Source organism: Sinohyriopsis cumingii, chromosome 5, assembly GCF_028554795.1.
Source record: "Sinohyriopsis cumingii isolate HCF-2022 chromosome 5, ASM2855479v2, whole genome shotgun sequence".
NCBI classification, from domain to species: Eukaryota; Metazoa; Mollusca; class Bivalvia; order Unionida; family Unionidae; genus Sinohyriopsis; species Sinohyriopsis cumingii.
This window is the reverse complement of record NC_142965.1, coordinates 24,372,458-24,394,176: the sequence shown is the minus strand read 5'-3', so window position 1 is coordinate 24,394,176 and position 21,719 is coordinate 24,372,458. Positions and strand designations below refer to the sequence as shown.

Here is a 21,719-nt window from a genome sequence, read left to right as displayed (position 1 = left end):
ATATATGATTTTACAAGGTCTCCTTATACCCCTACATACTGCGTTTTCCTTTGCGCCGTAACACAAAGGGAGGCATTGAACGTATATTACTTGTACAGTGAACCTTTTTAAAGCGGCTCCTCTCTTCCTTGTTTACCGGCCTCCTCTGTAAACCGGCTTATCAGTAAGCAGGCAGGATCTGCAGACTGGTTGTATAAATTAATCCCAGTATGTGTTTTGTAATGCAAATTAAACAGTCATAAAGTGTCGCCTGCAATGAAGCAGCCAAAAATATTGTATTGGGCAGGAAATTTAGCCTTGAAATATTATTTTGTTTATAATTCACAAATTAAGTTCATTAATCGTAATCCTGAAAAGCAAACAAAAAATACCATGCCACAACTTAATCAAACGAAAACGAACAGTAGAAATTAACATAAATATACTTATGTGATACAATAAATACGAACCGATAATTACAAATTACCATTTCGCCCAGAACAATCAATGACTGGAATTCATTGCCACAAATATTAATCTCAACTACCAAATCCTCAGAAACCTAATCTGAAAACATTTCAAACTTATTACGGACAAACTATTTTATAAAATAAGCTTTTGTTGTAAACGTTGACGCCGCACTGTGCAAACAGATCAGGATCTAATTTAAATCTAAATTTAATAATAATATTATTATTAACAATATCGATCAATCAATTGCTTGATCGATCGATCGAAAACAATACACCGTCATCATAATCATGCAAATAATGTGGTTATTTTACATTTCGCGTTTATTTGTTATTCTGTTATGAATTATGCTAGTTGTGTCTTTCGTTGTGTAAACTGTAGTATTTTCCTCGACGCCATCTTAAATCTGCCTATGTTCGGAGCTAAACTGGGCAAAGAAAATGAATTGAAATGTGATCAATCTGTTACAAGATTGGTGTATGAACTGATTCGCGATTATGATGACGATGTTCACGATTGGTAGTAGTAGTAGTAGTAGTAGTTGCTGTTGTTTATGCAAATATGATTAGCAGAAGCAAAGTGTATTAATCATAGTCCCCTCTTTCTCCTTCTTTAACTTCCTTCTTCTCCTTCTCATCGTGCTATTACCACCAGCATAAACAACAATAACACCAGTACTTGCACTCGTCCAGCACCGGAGAGAAAAAAAAAATCTGCCATGCCTTTAAATTCCTGATAATTCTTGAGTTTGTTTTCTCCTCCTTTAAATGTATTCCTATTACTTTGGGGAGTAGAAAAGTATATCAAAACATACGACTTCGCGGTGTAATTTTGTTCTGCCATCAAACAATAATAGTCAATGAGTCAGTGTAATCTTAAAAGTAATTTTATATATTGATTCGTTTGTAAGCAAAAGTAGAGACACATGTATATACGCCGCATAACACATGAGTGTCCTATTTTTGGAAACATGACTCAAATAAAGGGTGTCGTGTATTAAAATAGCACAAGGAGAAATCTTTATTCAAAGCTAATGTAATAGTTGTCGCGTTGCTTAGTTCATCGAGTTCCCGCTTTCCGTTAGATGAATATATATCTGTATATATAGATGGAAGATCGTTCACTTGTTAAAAGTAAAGCATTGAGTAAATATCTTGGTTTATATCGTGAATTTTACTGAGCCATCCTTGAGGTAGGTTAAATTAAGTTCTCGATAATTTTATTAATTTCTCTAAAATTTAATGTATATTCCAAATCTTCAAGCAAAAGTGCTTAGCATTACGATCACATAATGAAAAATATTCTTAATAAACTACACAAAAGTTAAAAAATGAAAAAAAAAAAAACGATTATTGATATACTTGGGGAAAGGCTGAATTGGGGTGACAGTGGTGTCCCATGACTTGCCATAACATTCAGTTATCATACAATTTGCCATAATCATCAACATTATCGTCATCATCATCAGCTATAAAATGTAACCAGTTGTCATAAGATTTTTTAACAAATACTTGTCAAAATGTTATTTTCCACGACATTGTGAGCTAACTTTGATGTCTAGTTATCTCTGAACAAACTGCTGAATTTTTTAAAGGAAATTTTAAGCTATAGTTTAGATTTTTAGCCTAGTACTGTTGTGATTAAAATTTAAGACTTTCGAGGAATTTAGTACGCATGTGGTTGAGTAAGAGTTAAAAGCTTCAGGTCCATTGTGATTGGCTGCTACCCAGGATAAATCTGTCCTGACGTGCATTTGGACCATTGATGTCAATGCCTACTACCCATGATTAATGTCATGACATGCATTTGAAATGTTGGTGTGAATGTCTACTACCCAGGATTAATATGTCATGACGTGCATTTGGACCACTGGTGTGAATGGCTACTACCCAGGATTAATCTGTCATGACGTGCATTTGGACCATTGGTGTGAATGTCTACTTCCCAGGATTAATCTGTCATGACGTGCATTTGGACCGCTGGTGTGAATGGCTACTACACAGGATTAATCTGTCCTGACGTGCATTTGGACCATTGATGTCAATGGCTACTACCCATGATTAATGTCATGACATGCATTTGAAATGTTGGTGTGAATGTCTACTACCCAGGATTAATCTGTCATGACGTGCATTTGGACCACTGGTGTGAATGGCTACTACCCAGGATTAATCTGTCATGACGTGCATTTGGACCACTGGTGTGAATGGCTACTACCCAGGATTAATCTGTCATGACGTGCATTTGGACCACTGGTGTGAATGGCTACTACCCAGGATTAATCTGTCATGGCGTGCATTTGGACTTTTGGTGTGAATGTCTACTACCCAGGATTAATCTGTCATGGCGTGCATTTGGACCACTGGTGTGAATGGCTACTACCCAGGATTAATCTGTCATGGCGTGCATTTGGACTTTTGGTGTGAATGTCTACTACCCAGGATTAATCTGTCATGGCGTGCATTTGGACAATTGGTGTCAATGGCTGCTAACAAAGATTAATCTGTCCTGACGTGCATTTGGACCGTTGGTCTGAGTGGCTACTGCCCAGAATTAATCTGTCATGACGTGCATTTGGACCATTGGTGTCAATGGCTACTACCCAGGATTAATCTGTCATGACATGCATTTGGACCGTTGATCTGAGTGGCTACTGCCCAGAATTAATCTGTCATGACGTGCATTTGGACCACTGGTGTGCTGGTATGAATGGCCACTACCCAGGATTAATCTGTCATGACGTGTATTTGGACAATTTGTGTGAATGGCAACTATCCAGGATTAATCTGTCATGGCGTGCATTTGGACCACTGTTGTGAATGGCTGCTAACAAGGATTAATCTGTCCTGACGTGCATTTGGACCACTGTTGTGCTGGTGTGAATGACTACTAGGATTAATCTGTCATGACGTGCATTTGGACCACTGGTGTGCTTGTGTGAATGGCTGTTACCCAGGATTAATTTGTTATGACGTGTATTTGGACCATTTGTATGAATGGCTACTACCCAGGGTTAATCTGTCATGACGTGCATTGGGACCATTGGTCTGAGTGGCTACTATCCAGGATTATTCTGTCATGACGTGCATTTGGACCATTGGTGTGCTGGTCTGAATGACTACATCCCAGGATTAATCTGTCAAGACAAGCCGCCCCTAACTATTACAGCCTTTTTTATCTACAGTCACCACATGGCTTCTATTATTAAACTCGATAAACCTTGTTATCGGCTGTTCCTTACGTAAGTTAGGAATTCATATTTAAGTAGAACGGCTTTTGTGTAGGCGAATGTGTGAGAGTTATACTTAAAGAAAGATGAAAGACGTGCAATTAGTAATGACTATGCATGTGACCACATCAATAGGCTCTGTATGTGTGTATGTGTGTGGGACGACGAAAACCAGTTTCAAGTGCATTTATGGCAACTCGTTGTAATTTCCATATTGGGTACATCAATTGAGAGGATAAATCCAGTTACACACTGCAGTATAGATTTCGTACCACAACTATGTTTCACATAGATAAAGCTTCCAAATATAGCACGACCAGTATAAAGGAAGTTAGTCACGCCCTCTACACTATAACACGAGCTCACACGCCTATTTAAATCTGTATATTTACATGTAGTGTTTGACTTCATATGTGTATATATTTACCATTTCAGACTCGTACTCATACAGAAAGAATGGATTGTAGAGCAAAGACACAAATAATCTTTTTAATTTTCAACGTGACAGCGTGCCAGTCTAGAATATGTCCGAGAGTCAGAAGCGAGACAGACGGTAAGGTTACATTACAGCGAGGGGCGGTAGAGGACTCGTTTTTAAGAATGAATTCATATAGTGAAAGACAGAAATTCACCATGAAATTTCCGATCGGAATAAAAATTGAACATTAAGAAAATAAAATACAACTGAGAGGGGGATGTTTAGGAATAGCGAAGAGGTACATATTGTAGTATAAACTGTTAGTGTTTTTAATTTTTACAAATTTTATAAATCCTATTTAGTACATACCGATATATATGATCTGCTCTTTGGAAAGACGTGTATTGGGAAACAAATATATGCTGGTCCTATTGTTATGCTAAATATTATTTTATTGTTTTTAATGAGATCCTGAAAACTTGTAACTATTTTCTGATTTGTATTGCTTGATTTGGGGAGATTGTATTTTTCATGTTGTTTTTGATCGTCAGTCGAATTTCATACTCTTGCGAGAGAGAGAGAGAGAGAGAGAGAGAGAGAGAGAGAGATAATGCAATGAACCAGTTTTTAAATGTTCACTGAATTTTAATTTCTTGATTAAATTTTCATATAATTTGCACTCACATTTAAAAAGTAGTTAGGACAGACTTACAGAAATAAAGTAAGTAAGGAGTTAAAGATTTATCATCTTCCTTTTTCTCTTACTTGAGAGGACATCTTACAAATGCATTTTTTTTGTGCATAGTACGCCATCGTGCTTGTCATCTATGACGTAATGCTGCCAATATGTTACTCTTAATCACCAAAGATGGCATTCTCAACAAAATGATAGCTATCGCCTTTGAATCATTCGGAATCATTCGTTATTCGTCGTTTCTTTTCATACAATATCAGCGAAAGTGAGACACTGTGCCCCTTAGACGAGCGCAATAAATTTCACGAATCTCAATATTTTCATCGCTAGATAACAAAGTAATTTTGAATGAATGCATAGTTTGCATTAGTTATTAACAAAGACCAGAGAAAAGTCTTTCTTTCGGTATTCTGTTAATTACAATAGCTTGATTTAATTACTTAAGTACGCTAACTTGCGGTAATTACATTATCTTGTTGATTCATTAGACCAGAAGATGCTCGCATCTAACGACGTTCTGATGGAGTATGTCAGAATTGGGCACTACTTGACATTAGAATGCTGCAGTTCAAACTACGACATTATCACGTGGTACAGATGGAATCAATCAGCAGGCATATGGATGGATTACCTCCCCTGTAATGATGATGCACAGTGTAGCGAGTACAAGCCAGATATTATAGAAGATGGCCAAGTGCTGGAGATCAAAGAGGCAGACATTTCTGATCAGACTTCTTATAGGTGTATAGTTAAAAGCAGCAATGGCTTCATACAGCGAAATTTTCAAGTTAATGTGGTTGGTGAGTATAAAAAAGAAACAAAACAACAACATCAAAAAGTGTTACGACTCTATGTAGCAGAAGGAAGCGAAATAAACATGTTCAGTAAAATCAGCAAACTATTTATTTCCCTTGACTGCAAAGTGAAAATTCAAAAGACATTTACGGTATTGTGAATTAAATCCCAAGTAATCCTAAATGTTTCATCACAACGTCAAAAGGTCCGCGGGCCGCCAAGCCGTATGATGTGGCCTGCAAAATGATTGGCATCACAAGGTATCATGAGAGGAACAAAGGTAGCGCGGCCGTTAGGGTGGTTTTAGTTTGAGACCCCTGGTCTAAGTAATAAATTGATCTTCCAGCTAAAAATGGAGCAGCGGTGTGTGATTCACGTGCTTTTAAGGGAAGTCTCCTTCGTTTTTAGAACCAAAAAGTAAAATGAGAAGCTTATTAAAACATAATCGATTATGAGTGTCATCAAAAACTATCAAAGTGAAATATTCTTAAGAATAGACTTCCATTTTGAATACGGAGTCTGATTGGATGAGCTCGACACACAGAAAAAGCTCAATGTCATAAAAATGCTCATGTTTGAAAAGGAGAGATTTAAACAACTTGGTAAATTAGACTGCAATTTTGTTGCTCTGTCAGCAATATAGGATCGCTTCGTAACCTGGAGCTATCAAGGTTTCATTTGAGGCTACGATATCGTTAAGTTGGGTACTTTCGATGTGCACGATTGTGTACAAAGAAGAATAAAAGTAACTTTAGCTAATTTGTAAGCTTTCTGTTTACTTCAGCGTGTGATGAGCTTGCCAGAGGTCCATTCGCGATATACCCAAACCCTGAAGATCTGTACATCAAGTCTTTTGGAGAAGATGTCACCTTTCCATGCGTTGGTTATTTTGGGTGCAACGATGGCGACTTTGGTTTTGTGAAATGGTTTGTCCGGGATGACAACTCTGAGAACTGGATTGACGCTTCTTCCATTGGTGATAACCGGTACAACGTGACATTTTTCACAAGGTATGTATCTCAATGTAATTTATAGACATGATTTGTATGATGTATACATATCAGCTCTGTGCGCGTGGGTTCAAGTCTCGGGCTTGGCCTATATGGATATGTGCGAAAGCTTGCCAGTAGCTTCCAGTGGGTCGGTGGTTCTTACCGAGGTTTTCCCGTTTCTTCCTCCACCAGTTACACGGGCCACCATATATTGTCCATCTTGTGCTAAGAAATGGCGTTAAACCCAAAACAGCAATAGCAAGAAGGCGTTGATGAGGTTTTAGCCCAAAATGTTGTGTCCCTTGCTGTCAATGTAGTTATTTGAAACTAATTGGCATCATTGTATATAGGTTATATTATCTCACAACTGAATACAAACCGCAACTCGGAAATTCATGACAAATGCAATCTTCCCAATATTACAAATTAGGTATGTGTAAATCTTATTTTGCACAGCTTTAGGCAATAATTTCCGTCTTAGTTTGCACGCCAAGAGAAGAAATTAGATACAGTCTTAATGCAAAGATTTCCATCTTGGTGTGCACGCAAGGAAGATTTCCGTCTTGATATACACGCAAGGATATGAAATCTGAAACAAACTTAAGGTAAAGACTTCCGTTTCATTTTGCAAAGCAATAATAGAAAATTACATTCAAATGTAGGCTTCCGTATTAGTTCTCAATGCAATGGTACAAAGTTAGATACAAATTTCAAGCAAAGATATATATCAGATAGTTAAATATTTATCTCAGTGCCATTTTGCTCCTTTACGGATATATATATATATATATATATATATATATATATATATATATATATATATATATATATATATATATATATATATATATATATATATATATGTGTGTGTGTGTGTGTGTGTGTGTGTGTGTGTGTGTAACAATGGCGTCTTTGGTCTGGTGGAATGGTTTATCCGGGATAACAACTCATATCCCGTCTCCAATTTATGATCTTCCAGAGCAAACAATATACAATAATGACATATTTACATTTTAAGGTCAGGAGGTTCCATCAGTGGTGCAAATCTTTCAATCTCTAAGGTACAGAAAATAGATTTGCGCAGAAAGTTCAGATGTGTGCTCGCCAATGCCCAAGTCATTGAAGGACAGACAAGTATAGACGTACAAATACAGATGATAAGTAAGTAATCACCCTGGTTTTTTCCCTCTATCTCTCTCTCTCTTTGGACTATTTTCGATACAGAGTGTGTGTATATATATATATATATATATATATATATATATATATATATATATATATATATATATAGGACAATAGTCTCTGCACCAAATAATGTTTCATCAAAATTGATCATTCTATAAATATAAAAGGTACAACAAATAATAAATTTCTTACAAGATCACGTTTATTTAAGTATGAAAATTATAACCTCGTTCAGGCAATTGAAAAGTTTGTTAATTTCTCTCATGTTTGCTCTGTGTTAATTATTGGAATCAAAATTAATCGCTTTTTATTGGGATTTCCGTCCAAGTGTTCTCATAATTTTTCAGAATTAAGAGAATCAGTAGCAGTGATCGTATATCCTTTCTTACAGAATCCTGAAGGCATTGTAAGACTATTGTTAAAACAGCAGTGAATCAGCGCAAATAAAATCGCTGTGGTCTAATTTTTATATTCTTTCATTATTTCAGACTCTACGGACCCTGACAAAAAAGAACTCGTGGTCGCTGTATATACATTATCCACCATGCTTGTGTTCATAATCCTCCTTTTGTGTGTTACCCTTGTTATTCGCTTTTGTCATAGGAGAAAGGAAAACACAAGAAAAGGCGAGTAAACCTGAAGTTAGGTTAATATTTTTAACTCCAACAAACTCGGCTCGGTCCTCTGATGGGCACATACTTGAAGTGCCTTATTCCAGGTTTAGAGTAAATAAACGAAAAATAAATAAAGTTTGGGTTGCAGATAATGACGGAATGCTGTTAGCCTGATTTAAAACTGGTAATTCCAACAAAGGCATAATACCTTCACGCAATCATTATTACATTATAGCTTTTCTTTAAACATTATATCGTAATTAACTGGTAAAGGAAATATGTAAACGTGTCCTTTATTTTATATTTTGTATAATGTTGTTTCTTCTTAACCTTGTAACATACATTTGCAAGATAGGTTCCGATGATGCAAGGCGAAAACCTATAGCTTATAAATTGACCCATTTTGTATGCTTCAATTTTTAGCCAGTCTCCAGTATAGTTCCAGTCTTGTTTATCACCCCAAAAAAGTAAAAATGGTTTTGGATGGGAAATCAGAGGAAACGGGAAGTGCAGACATTTTGAACAACAACACTGCTACATCTAAGACGGGAACGGTCGAACAGCTGCATTCGTTGTTGAGCTACGAACCAAAGTCGATATCGCCTGTTTGAAATCGCAGAGACTTCTAAAACATTTCATTGACTTGTTCAGTTCTAAGTAATCTAGTTCTTCGTATTATCTGTTAGTACTGACAGAAGTATCTTAATACCGCGCTGACAGCGACAGTACGCTCATGGTCTGTATGAAGCATACTGTACGTTCCCATGTAGTACACCCTCAGTACCGATAGCCATTATTTGTACATGCCCGCCACTTGTGACCAGCCGTGGAAATAACAAAACAGGCACGCGTTATACGCAACTGTTATGTGGCGAGGGTAGCCGGGTGTTGTCAGTTGAACGTTTAAAAATTCAGCCGCTGTACCCTCATCCCAAAGCTATTGTTTGTATTTTATGCCACTCGTCAGTCAATTTACAAACGCGCACGTAGGGAGATTGAGAAAGAGATACTGTATGAATGGCATACATTGATTTTCTATGTTGCTACGTACTAGTAAATTTCCATGACACTGTCAATACGTGCCACTACAGTACATATATTACAAGACACTATAACAGTAGGAGACTGCAATGTAGTCAGGCACGTTAATAACGGGAGTGATCTATCCAGGTTTATTAAAATGATGTCTTATATCGATTGGAGCAACTAAAGCAAACATGTGCAGTGTTTAAAGAATGAACGTCACTTTTCTGCTAGGAAACCGTTTGTGTTACACATCATTGTGACCGTCTGAGAGAGAGAGAGAGAGATCTATTTGTTTTGTAGCAATAAAAGAGATGCATCAAATGCCTGGATATTGTTCATAAATACTCACAGAAATGTCATTGTATAAACTCGTAAAATGTACTGACACAGAAAATTGCTCAGGGTAACAATTTTATATTTGTTGTATGGTAAAGTTAATTTAAAAAAATTATTGTTAGCTTGTTCAAATATGAATGTTTTGATGTGTCTTATTAAATTTTGTCATCTTTCCTCCTTGTCGATTCGGTGTTAATTACTTACCCCACCCCTACCCACCGCCATCCGTCGTCATAATTGAGCGTCGATATTGTGGTTGTCAGGGAATTGTATTAATCCTTTTATTTATTAAATACATGTATTGGGGTTTCGCTTTTGTGTACAACGATACCCGAGGGTGATTTATGTACATTGTACAAAGATTTCGAAATAGTGAGTTCGGTTCATCCTATGTCGCACGTGCGAAGTGCTTTCGATGGGAAGAACCGAATACTTCCAGCGCACTGATATGTACTGCGGCATCGCCTGTGTATAAATGTCTCACCGTAAGACAAAATCTTTACATTACGGAACGTTTTGTCAGTGAGCGGTCTACTTTAAGGACTTGCTACATGCAGACGACTGCACAAACTCCACCAGAGACAACTTACTCTTTTAAGCATTTACGATATGAATTCACACAATTTGGAAAATCCTCTGGGTCAGCAATTAATCATGATAAGACAGAAATATTACTGATAGGCAACTGGAGAAGTAATCTCACTGGACCATCTCCCCACTTAATTAAAAAGTATATAAGAGTATTAAGAATATTATATGGGAGGAACTCTACTGATCTCAGCTACCGTGAACTACTAACCAAGATAGAACAGAAGGTTGAAATTTGGTCACACACAACACTCAATATAATGGAGTGTATTCAGGTTGCTAAAACTTACATGTGTAATCAACTCAGCTATATTATGAATGCAGTGCACATAACCGAAGCAATGACGAAGGTCATAGAATGAAAGATTATAGACTTTATATGGAAAAATGAAATGCATTATTTAATTTATATATATATATATATATATATATATATATATATATATATATATATATAAAGAGAAAGGAGGATTAAACGTACCAAACATAAGTGTTAAACAAAAGGCAAATATTTTAAATAAAATAAAATATAAATAGCTCACCCATGGTCCCCTAGGAAGCTATATATATATATATATATATATATATATATATATATATATATATATATATATATATATGGCTATTTGTGCCGGTTTAACGATTCTATTTTTATAAATAATATACGTTCAAAGTTACTGGAACAACCAAGTTGTGGTCAAATAACAGGAGATTTAATATATACGTACAGAGACAATAGTGAAATTTGGATTGGAGATAAAAACATATATAACATACTATACGATAAAATATTCAAAGTGAAACATGAGAGAACTACGGCAACCAAATTTAAACTGGGGGAATATATGGAATAAATGGGCAGTTATACGATCGACCTCCATACAAAGAAGGATGTTCCTATACCTGCATGACAAATGGGTGACTGGAGAGGTGGCCTTCAACAGACACCTAATAAAAACTATACCACCATGCAGGCTGTGTAACAACCATATAGATTCTTTATTTAAAAAATCATTATTTTAAGATGTATCCAAACTTCTACAAACAGGTATAGAATCACGAATAAGATGTGAGATAAATACGGGGGAGTGCAATCTAACCAATTACTATATCCAAGTGACATCACAGATAAGAAAAATATACTCTGAACTGAAACACTTTATTAATAAAATTTGGAAAACCTGTAGAAATGATACGTAGACCTTAAAGTAATTCTTTTTTTTATAAATATGATATATAAACAGAAACAAACACGACACGATAGGTATAAACTCTTCTGTAGAATCTATCTTAAAGGAGCTTCTCTGCATATTTTTGTGATTGTAATCTTGAACTATATTCTTATATCCAGATTATATACTTTTAAAACATATTCCGAATAAAGGAAAACAATAAATTCATTTAATATGATATACAAACAGAAACAGACTTAATGCGAGAGGTTTATCCTAAACGAGCTTCTCTGTATCTTTTTTTGCAACTGTAATTTTTATATTCTCTATCAACATAAATGCTGAATTTAATACTAATAAAATAACATAATAATAAAAACACTTAAGCCCTCGTAGAAACTAATGCAGCAATAACATCAATAGGTACAAAGAGAAACAGTGGGACAGGGATTGGCCTTACTGATTAAGGAAACAGTGGGACAGTGATTGGCCTTACTGATTAAGGAAACAGTGGGACAGGGATTGGCCTTACTGATCAAGGAAACAGTGGGACAGGGATTGGCCTTACTGATTAAGGAGCATATGATGTTACGATGTCTAGGCTACGTGGCTCACGCGAGGTAGCACATATATTATCGGATCTCCCCAAAGGTGAGGTAAAATTATAGAACACTATGAAAACAAACAAGCGGGGTACATATACAATCTACTAAAACTACGAATGATAAAATGCACAACATATACGCAATCACCAATAAAAATATTCGCTTTTCTTTCTCCTCTTGATTATTTTATTCTCAAACTTATACTTTCCCTTTCCATTCAACACAAATCACTTTCACATTAGATAAGGACTCAAAGCATGTGGGCCGCTCCAGTGGCCTAGCGGTTAGAATGTCAACCAAGGATGCCGGAGGTCGTGGGTTCGATCCCCGGCCGAGTCATATCAAAGACTTATAAAAATCGTCCTAATAGCTGCCTCGCTTGGCGCTCAGCATTAAGAGGTTAGTGTTAGGACTGGTCAGCCTGGTGTCAGGATAATGCGACTGGGTGGGACATCATGCTACATGTCTGCAGCATGATGCCCCAGTGCTAGACATCACTATAAACTACCACACTGCATACATCTTAGCGATATGAATGAAAAATTGTTGTTGTTGTTGTTGTTGTTCTTGGGTTTAACGCCATTTTTCAGCACAAGATAGGCTATACATGGCGGCCAGTATAACTGATGGAGGAAGAACACTGGAATACCCAGGAAAGAAACCACCGACCCACGAGAAGCTACTGGCAGGCTTTCCCACGTACCCACGCTAGCCGAGCCTTGGACTCGAACCCACGCAGACAGATGAAAAATTGTTAAAACTACGATAAAAATCCAAATCACACACATACACAAAGCATGGGAATGAAGGTATTGGCCTCTGTCGCGGAAACGTGTGAACAAAACTGAGTCACGTGCCGCCGCAACATGCTAATACCGGACCTCCCTAGTTGGAATTATTTTTTACAAAAAGGAAATCCTCATAACTAAAGACAACTCTAAATGTGATTATAGAGCCAGTCCATACAAAAAGAAGAAAAAGAAAAAAAAAAGAATTTTTGTGTGCATACAGTACATATGGCATACGCATATAACATACACTGGACAACATGGATCCCTGGCAAGGATCACTAAGGTAATTAAAGCTCAGAAACCAGGAGCTATATAAACACTAGGGTAGGACGGTGTACAAAACCCTAATCCAGATTAATAAATCTGTCAAAATTATATTTGAATACACACGCACTACATAAACTATGGGGCAACAAAACACATATACTCATTCAAATGTCGGCACTAGGGGTCCTCTCTATGATGAAGAGGGACCATACCAATACAATTTAAGGACTTGCACATCTTCAGCTGTAGAGGTATGTGAATTATTTAATAATTTCTTGTGTATAAGTTATAACTATTGTACTACCACGTTTAGTTTTGTATATTTTCTATGTAGCTTCGGCTTACGTAGTATCATGCAAATATTCTATATTCTTGTTTGTGACGTAGCAAGAGATTTATATTAGCACTATATAAAGTTGCATTTTTAAGAAAAGTACTGTAGGATTCTTGTCGGGCACTGGTGGGTTTACTTCTGAACTTGTCCATTTTTTGGCAGTTATTGTGCCGATAATGTAATCTTTGTAGCTTACCGTATATAACGTCATTACGTTTTATCGTATATGCCCGTGTCATGCATAGTACACGATGTTAGATGTATTTTGAGCTGACCAGAGTGTTCGGACTGACCGGAGTGATCAGAGTTATCGGAGTGATCGGATTCGTCGTGGTACAAGCTGTAGAGCTAACCATAGGAATTTACCTTAGCAGCTGTGAAGCTGAACCATAGCAGCCGTAGAGCTGAGTAAACAGTGTTACTGGTCGAGTAGCAGGTGATCGGCCGTTCCTGATCGAGATTGGTGGACGCTGATTGCTTGATTGACCAACCTGGAATACATGTACCGACTGCTTGATTGACCAGTGCGACTGGTAGCCAAGTGTGCTGGTGACGGAGTGTGTAAGTCCATACATGTAATATTTTAGCCTTGGGCTAATCTTTGGGGTTTGTAATACCCAATGTTTTTTTGGGACTGTAAAGATATTTTGTAACTATGTCCCTTTGTTTTCATCATTTTTCACTATTTAAGTGCATACATTTTTACTATATGAGTAAAATACCAGTTGTTATTATTTTAGTAAAACACATCATTCTTTCATTGTGTAATCACTGTGAATCATTCACCCCTTGGGGTTGTACTGTGTAAAGTCATTTATTTGTATTTTCATTATTTAATTCGTGTGGATTATGTTAATTGATCCAATATTTGGATATTATACGTACGTATTAATCATAATTCTTTTTTCATTCATCATTAAACATTGCATTTGTATCCCCATCAAAAGTGTTATGTTGTAAATCCGAAATCCCACCCGGTTATCTTGTCATATTGGTGCATAATAAAAAAAATTGTACAACTTGTACGTTGTAATATTTTTTGTTGGTTTATTTTTTAATCGGAATAAATATCAGCTGCGAACAAAGAGACTATGTAATGACATTTGCCATAAGAAACTCGGGTTTGTTTTGACATTTAATATCGCGCGCGCGCGCGCGCGCACACACACACACACACACTTAAACAAAATGAATGTTACAACTATATTGTCTTAAACTAAGCAAAATAAAAAGCAAAACCAGTTTAGTAAAATTCAACAAATTATTTGATTCTCTTGCTTTTAAAGTGAAACTTTTAGACGAACGTACAGTATTATGTATTAAATCCGAAAAGTTCTATCACAAACCAAGACATATAGATTATTCCGAATGAATTCCTGTCTAGAATGTGCTTAAGTGCCAATAACCTTGGACCAATAGTCTTGCTGCATCACAAATATACAATCCAGAATGTCTTCAGATAATTCACAATAGTTCCAAAATAGTGTTTTAGTCCAAAAGCCAATAAACACACTGTAATTCCAATTGAATCATTAAAATAAATAAATCATTTCAAATTATAACTGGACATAATTAAAACTGATTCCACAAAGAATGACGTTAGTTAGGAACCATGAATTTTGATATTAATATCATCATCATTATGTATAGTCACACTTGACCTATTTCGAATAAGCTTTAGTAAACAAAACTCCAACATATTAACGAAGACTTACCCCAAACTGTGAAAACGGTCGAATATAGTCACTTAAATATTTAGAGAATCAACCTGATAAACACATGGTAGATAATGTCCTGAACTCACGTAGAAGTAAACATGGTCATTATATTAAATATAATCTAAAATTATGAACAAAAATTAGCTATGTGATATGTTATTTATAAATGATGATTTAAATCTTCTATCATGGACAAAAGTTAAACGCACAATACATACATACATACATATATATATATATATATATATATATATATATATATATATATATATATATATATATATATATATAGCTAGATAGACAGACAGACAGACAGATAGATACATACATACATACATACATACATACATGCATGCATAGATAGATAGATAGACAGATAGATAGATAGATAGGTAGATAGCACGTGCCTTACATAATAACAAAGAAAAAAAATCGAGATGTTTTGAATATGGACAATATTCATTTATCATCGAAAATAAAAAAATATACATCCATTACTTACTCGTTCGTATGTACGTAGTTTCATTTTGCGTAATGTTGTTTATTTGATAAAATAGAACTCAGAACACACTTGAAACATTTCTTTTAATATAGGCAACTTCAAAAGAATTCATATTTGTTTCAATTTCACATATTGCCTAGTGGTAAACACTTCGTCAGATCAATGCGAAAACTATAACAGATATGTCCTAAAATGGCTTTCCAGTCAAAGGATAATTTATTTCCAGCTCTCATCCAAAACCACACATACGAGGATTTTAAACTTCAACTCGAATTCCACTTGATGCTGTCTTTAAAGTGAACACGCTGACTACCTCTCCAAGGCATTTTCTGAAGTGGTGGCTTACTCTTATCAATATGTTAAGATCAACACTAATAACGACTGATTACGATATTCTACAAAGTCGGGCCGTGGTACAAAGCCTGAGTAGCATCAATTGCCAGTATGTATAAATAAACGTGCCCGAAATGCCCACAAGAAAGCATAAACTAAATTGAGTTTTGGAAAACGGCCAATATCGTTTTCAGCAAAGGACCTCCGAATACTAAATAACGTGACGATTTCTTTTCTGAACCTTGCGTGGAAACAACGTGCAGCGTTTCTTTTCAGCAGCGGATCAGACTATGCATTGCAACTAATATTATTATTGTTTAGCTTCTTTTACAAACCTTTTCACTGAAAAGAGAGCACTTACTAGTTCCTATATATGTGTGTGATTCAGGTAGTAAAAAATATCTACCTATCCAGTATATATATATATATATATATATATATATATATATATATATATATATATATATATATATATATATATACACGGACGCATAATCAATGTATATTTCCAATATATACAAATCATATATTTTGTATTAAAGCTTCCGGGTTGTTTAATAACGTCTAAAGAAGGACAAAAATGGAATATTTGTATACTATTTGAATAATGTGTCTCAAAATCTATCATAAACATTTTGTTATGCAGAGAGCAACACATAAACAAGCAAACGCGATAGATGGCTAAAATATTTATTTATCAAAAAGTCTCACTATGACAAACAGCCATTTCTTCATAACGGAAAAGCCCTTCCTTTAAATAAAACATTTTATTAAATATAATTGTATGCATGTTTGTTCATAAAAATACTTTGCCTCCGGCAAATTGTTTCGATTTTCAGGATTAATTGTTTACACTTTGAATGATTACTTGGATGGAGAATTTCGTTTATCCAAGGTATCTTTTAACCGTTGCAAAACGAACAAATACTTGACACTCTTAAGCAACGTTCATTTCGCTGTCAGGAATGGAATAGAGAAGAAAACATTGCAACAACATGTTATTTCTTGATTATTAATACTACTTCAAGATAAATGGTGTCATCATCTTAATATTGGTGAAATATTAACTAAAACAATTAAGAAGTTACCAATGATTCTTTTTTTTTAAATCATTGGAGTTAAAGTTCCTTCTTTAATTACTTAGACAAATGCTTCATTGCTGAAATTGATCATTTCTTCAACAAAACTATGTAATGTTTAAGATAAATAAAGAATGGCTATTAATTATTTTTCTGTTGTGTGGATATACATATATAAGATCTCGTATGGTGCATATCAAGTGTCTTCTTGGCATCCGTCCGTCTACGGGAGACGATGGCGTAGCTCCAAAGTAAGCTTTTGTTTATCCTTCTTTCTAGCTCTCTTTTCAGCTTGTTTTATTTTTCTCTCTTCCTCTGCGTTTTGAACTCCCTGGCTGACAGCTAGACGCCAGCTGGAACGGTTGTTGGCACAGCTCTCCCAGTCGTTGACATTGATGTTTGCCGTCTTCATATTCTTCTTGCAAACATCTTTGTAGCGCAGATGTGGTCGTCCAGTTGGTCGTGCACCTTCTGCTAACACCCCATATAACAGGTCCTTGGAAATGCGCCCTGGGTCCATTCTCTTGACATGGCCAAGCCAGCGAAGGCAACTCTCGCTGAGTATGGAGAACATGCTGTTCATGTTGGCGCGTTCTAGAACCTCTGTGTTGGGTACTTTGTCCTGCCACTGGATGTGCAGAATACGCCGCAGACATCTCAGGTGGAAGCTGTTGAGTTTCCTCTCGTGTCTTGCATAGGTGGTCCATGTTTCGCTGCTGTAGAGAAGTGAGCTGAGCACGCAGGCTTGGTAGACACCAAGTTTGGTCTTCGATGAGGTTGGGGTTGTTCCAGACTCTCTGGTTAAGTCTGGCCATCACTGCTGCTGCCTTGGCAATCCTGCCGTTCACCTCAGAATCAATGGAGAGTGAGCTGGTGATATTAGACCCGAGGTATGTGAAGTTCTCGACAACTTCCAAGTTGTACCCATCGATGGTGACAGAGGGAGGGGAGTCTGCGTCCTGCGCCATGACATTCGTTTTCTTCAAACTGATGGTCAGTCCAAATTCCTTACAAGCATGGGAGAGGCGGCATACCAGTTGATGAAGTCCATCTTCCATGTGTGATGTCAAGGCTGCATCGTCGGCAAAGAGCAATTCACGGATGAGTACCTATGTGACTTTAGTCTTAGCACGGAGACGGGCGATGTTGAACAGCTTGCCGTCAGCCCTGGTATAGATGTACACTCCCTCGCTGAAGTCCTTGAATGCGCACTGGAGAAGCATGGAGAAGAAGATGGCAAAGAGCGTCGGCGCAAGGACACATCCTTGTTTGACTCCGCTGATGACTGGGAATGCTTCAGATGCTGCGCCATTGAAGCACACTGTGCTGTGCATGTTCTCGTGGAACGACATGATGACAGCAAGCAGACGTGGGGGGACAGCCAATCTTCTGCAGGAGTCTGAAGAGTCCACTCCGACTAACCAGGTCAAACGCCTTCGTCAGGTCTATGAAGGCAATGTAGAGGGGCATGTCTACAGTTGACCTGCCGGCTCGAAATCCACACTGGGACTCTGGGTAGACGCGGGAGGCTAGGATCTGCAAGCGCGTCAAGGCAACACGGGCGAAAGCCTTTCCGACGATGCTGAGGAGGGAGATGCCCCGGTAGTTGTTGCAGTCGCTACGGTATCCTTTGTTTTTGTACAAAGTGACGATGTTGGCGTCACGCATGTCCTGTAGGATGTATCCCTGTTCCCAGCAAATGCAGAGGAGTATGTGTAGGGGCTGGAGCAGTGCTGATTTTCCACTCTTGATCACTTCAGGCGGAATGCCATCGCTTCCAGGAGCCTTCCCACAGGCAAGGCAATCAATGGCTTTCCCGAGCTCTTCCCGGGTGGGCTGTGTTTTAGCTCCTCCATGACAGGCAGGTCTGAAATGGCGTCCAGGGCAGTTCCGGTGACATTGTTTTGGGTTGCATATAGCTCGAGATAGTGCTCAACCCATCGCTGCAGTTGTTTCCCCTGGTCTTTGATGACTTCGCCCGTCTTGGACGTGAGGGGAGCGGTCTTGTAGCTGTGGGGGGCTGTCGCCTTTTTGATACCTTCGAACATTCCTCTTGCATCCCCGGTGTCGGCAGCTGTCTGTATACTGTTGCAAAGGTTCAGCCAATAGGTGTTGGTACAGCGAAGGGCGGTCTTCTGGGCGTCGTTCCTTGCAATCCTGAGGGCTTGTAGTGTTCTGGCGCTAGGTGCAGCCATGTATGCCAGGAGGGCTTTCCTCTTTGCCTCAGTCACGGGCTCCATCTCCTCCCAGTTTACCTCATACCAGTCGACATTCTTTCGCTCCCTCTTCCCGTAAGCTGTGATGGCTGAATTGTACACAGAGTCACGGATATGGGACCACTTAGAGTCAATGGTATCATCACGTGTCACTTTGGTGAGGGCTTCCTTCAGTTTGTTGATGAACTGCTGTGTTTTCTCTGGGTTGCTTGCACAGCAGGTGTTGATGCGTGGGTGACCCTTCTTCTTGGCGTGGTGCAGCTTCTTGGTAATATTCGCACCTTGCTGCCCACGATCAAAATGGTCTGTGTCGCAATCGGCACTGTGGTAGCTCCGGGTGAGGAGGACACTGGCCAATTCTGCACGCCTGGTGATGACGAGGTCTAGCTGGTGCCAGTAGCGTGAACGCGGGTGTCTCCACGACACTTGGTGGATTTCCTTGCATTTGAAGAAAGTGTTGATCACACATAGGCTGTGGGAGCAACACATCTCCAGCAGTCGCTGACCATTCTCGTTGATCTTGTCCCATCCGTAAAAGCCGAGACAGGTGGACCAGGCCTCATGGTCAGCTCCCACTCTAGCATTGAAGTCTCCTAGTAAGTAAAGGCTTTCATTGTTGGGGATACTGGATATTGCCTGATCCAGAGCCTCATAAAGCTTGTCTTTCTCCTCGTGCGTGGAGCAGAGGGTTGGGGCGTACACGCTGAAGATGTTGACCGGGCCTAAGGATGTTGACAGCCGGAGGGCAAGGATTCTCTCAGTACCTGATGATGGAGGTTCAATGAAGGCGATTAGCGTGTTCTTTGCGGCAAATCCTACACCATGCTGCCTAGGTTCATCCGAGGGCTTCCCCTGCCAAAAGAACGTGCAATTGGCTTCCCTGATGGTGCCTCTGTCAGCCAGTCGGGTGTCCTCTAGGCAGGCAATGTCGATGTTCAGTCGGGAGAGTTCTCTGTCAATGACGGCAGTCTTTCGTGCATCGTCGATCTGCTGTAGGTCAGCGGTCAATCCAGGACACATGGTCCTGATGTTCCAGGTTGCAAAACGAAGAGTTGGAGTCTTTTTATTTCTTCTTTTAGTCTTTCCTGGTGCAGAGTTTTGTGGCCCACTTGTCGAGATGGTTCTCTAAGCTCCACGCACCCAGTGAAGCAGGCAGGCCATGGCGGGCAGCACCTTACTGACTGGGGGCTGCCCAGCTTGAGGCGGGCGGTAGCTGTCCAGTGAGACCTGGTGATCTCTCCCACCGTCAGAAGTAACCCCTGGCGCCAAGCTTGACGCCAATCGAGCTTTGACTTAGAACCGGTAAAATGCTACTTCTCATGTTGTGCCGACGCCGTACGACGACGCTGGAGTGTCCTCTCCAGTGGAGCTATGAAACCTGGGCAGGGTGGTATGGAGAATCAGTTGTTGTCCATGCAGCAGATCCCCCTCTCCACGCAGCTGGTGGGTCCAAGGGAACGACGAAGGCCGATACAGCTTGGCACCAACTGCGTCGCAGGAGTTCCCGAAATGACCTTGAAGTCAATGTCAGACCGCCTTAGGGACTCCGTCTCCGGATTTTCTGTCGGGGATTACTCGCTTAGCCTTTCCCATGAGTCGGTATAGCCACAAGGCAGCCTAGGTTTGGAATCGGAGTTTTCCATCTCCTAGATGAGCTACCATCCAAAGTTTACGAGTCCCATCTACCCGAAGCAACTGGTTTTAAGGCGCCAGTGGCCCGCCTTCACCCCTTCTCCTGTTAGTGGAAAAAGTGGTCTGCCGGACTTCAAATCTAAGCCACTCGCGAAGGCCAGGAGCTGGATTTTAGTTGACAGAGGCAATCAGAGACGCAAGCCGTATGGGGCATTTTTGGAGGATTGGGGTTCTTGTCTCCCACTCCCACCCCGGGCAATGTTAACCTTCGACCACATATCAAGTGTACTGTGCTGGAAATACAGTTGTATTATTTGGCTTATTACAGTCAATTTCCAACGCATGGCGTTACTTACATGCATCATCGTGTGCACATCCATTGAAATGACTTTTAATGGTAGCAGTTTTTAAAGATTTACCAGGATGTAGGAAGCAAATACGTGGATAACATAAATATCTTTTCATCAAGACATACATTCTTCTAATCCGGCTTAAACATTTTTGCACATTTTCTGTTCTGATTAGCTACCTAAGACCTCTGTCGAATTCTATTGACATTTAGTATCTAGCGGTATATACCTGTTGTGTTTAGTTTCGATATCGCGTCATAGCTCAAACGGGTCATTAAGTTAAATATTCGACTTTATATTATTGCATTGCGACGTCAGATAGGAAGGAAACAAATCTTGAGCCTAATAAAGAATATTCGATTGTAAACAGTTATGATTGGGAGGTGGTGTTAA

At 38.6% G+C, this 21,719-nt stretch overlaps 1 protein-coding gene across 1 annotated transcript; it reads left to right on the top strand.

The window, feature by feature from the left end:
• The first annotated feature begins 1,492 nt into the window (after positions 1-1,492).
• LOC149798799 (uncharacterized) lies at positions 1,493-9,912 on the top strand. The gene is made up of 7 exons (XM_089957688.1): positions 1,493-1,642; positions 4,115-4,232; positions 5,280-5,591; positions 6,371-6,596; positions 7,597-7,739; positions 8,252-8,389; positions 8,801-9,912. Exons 2-7 carry the CDS (start codon positions 4,136-4,138, stop codon positions 8,986-8,988), a joined length of 1,104 nt encoding a protein of 367 aa, XP_089813814.1. The 5' UTR covers positions 1,493-1,642; positions 4,115-4,135; the 3' UTR covers positions 8,989-9,912.
• Positions 9,913-21,719: the final 11,807 nt, after the last annotated feature.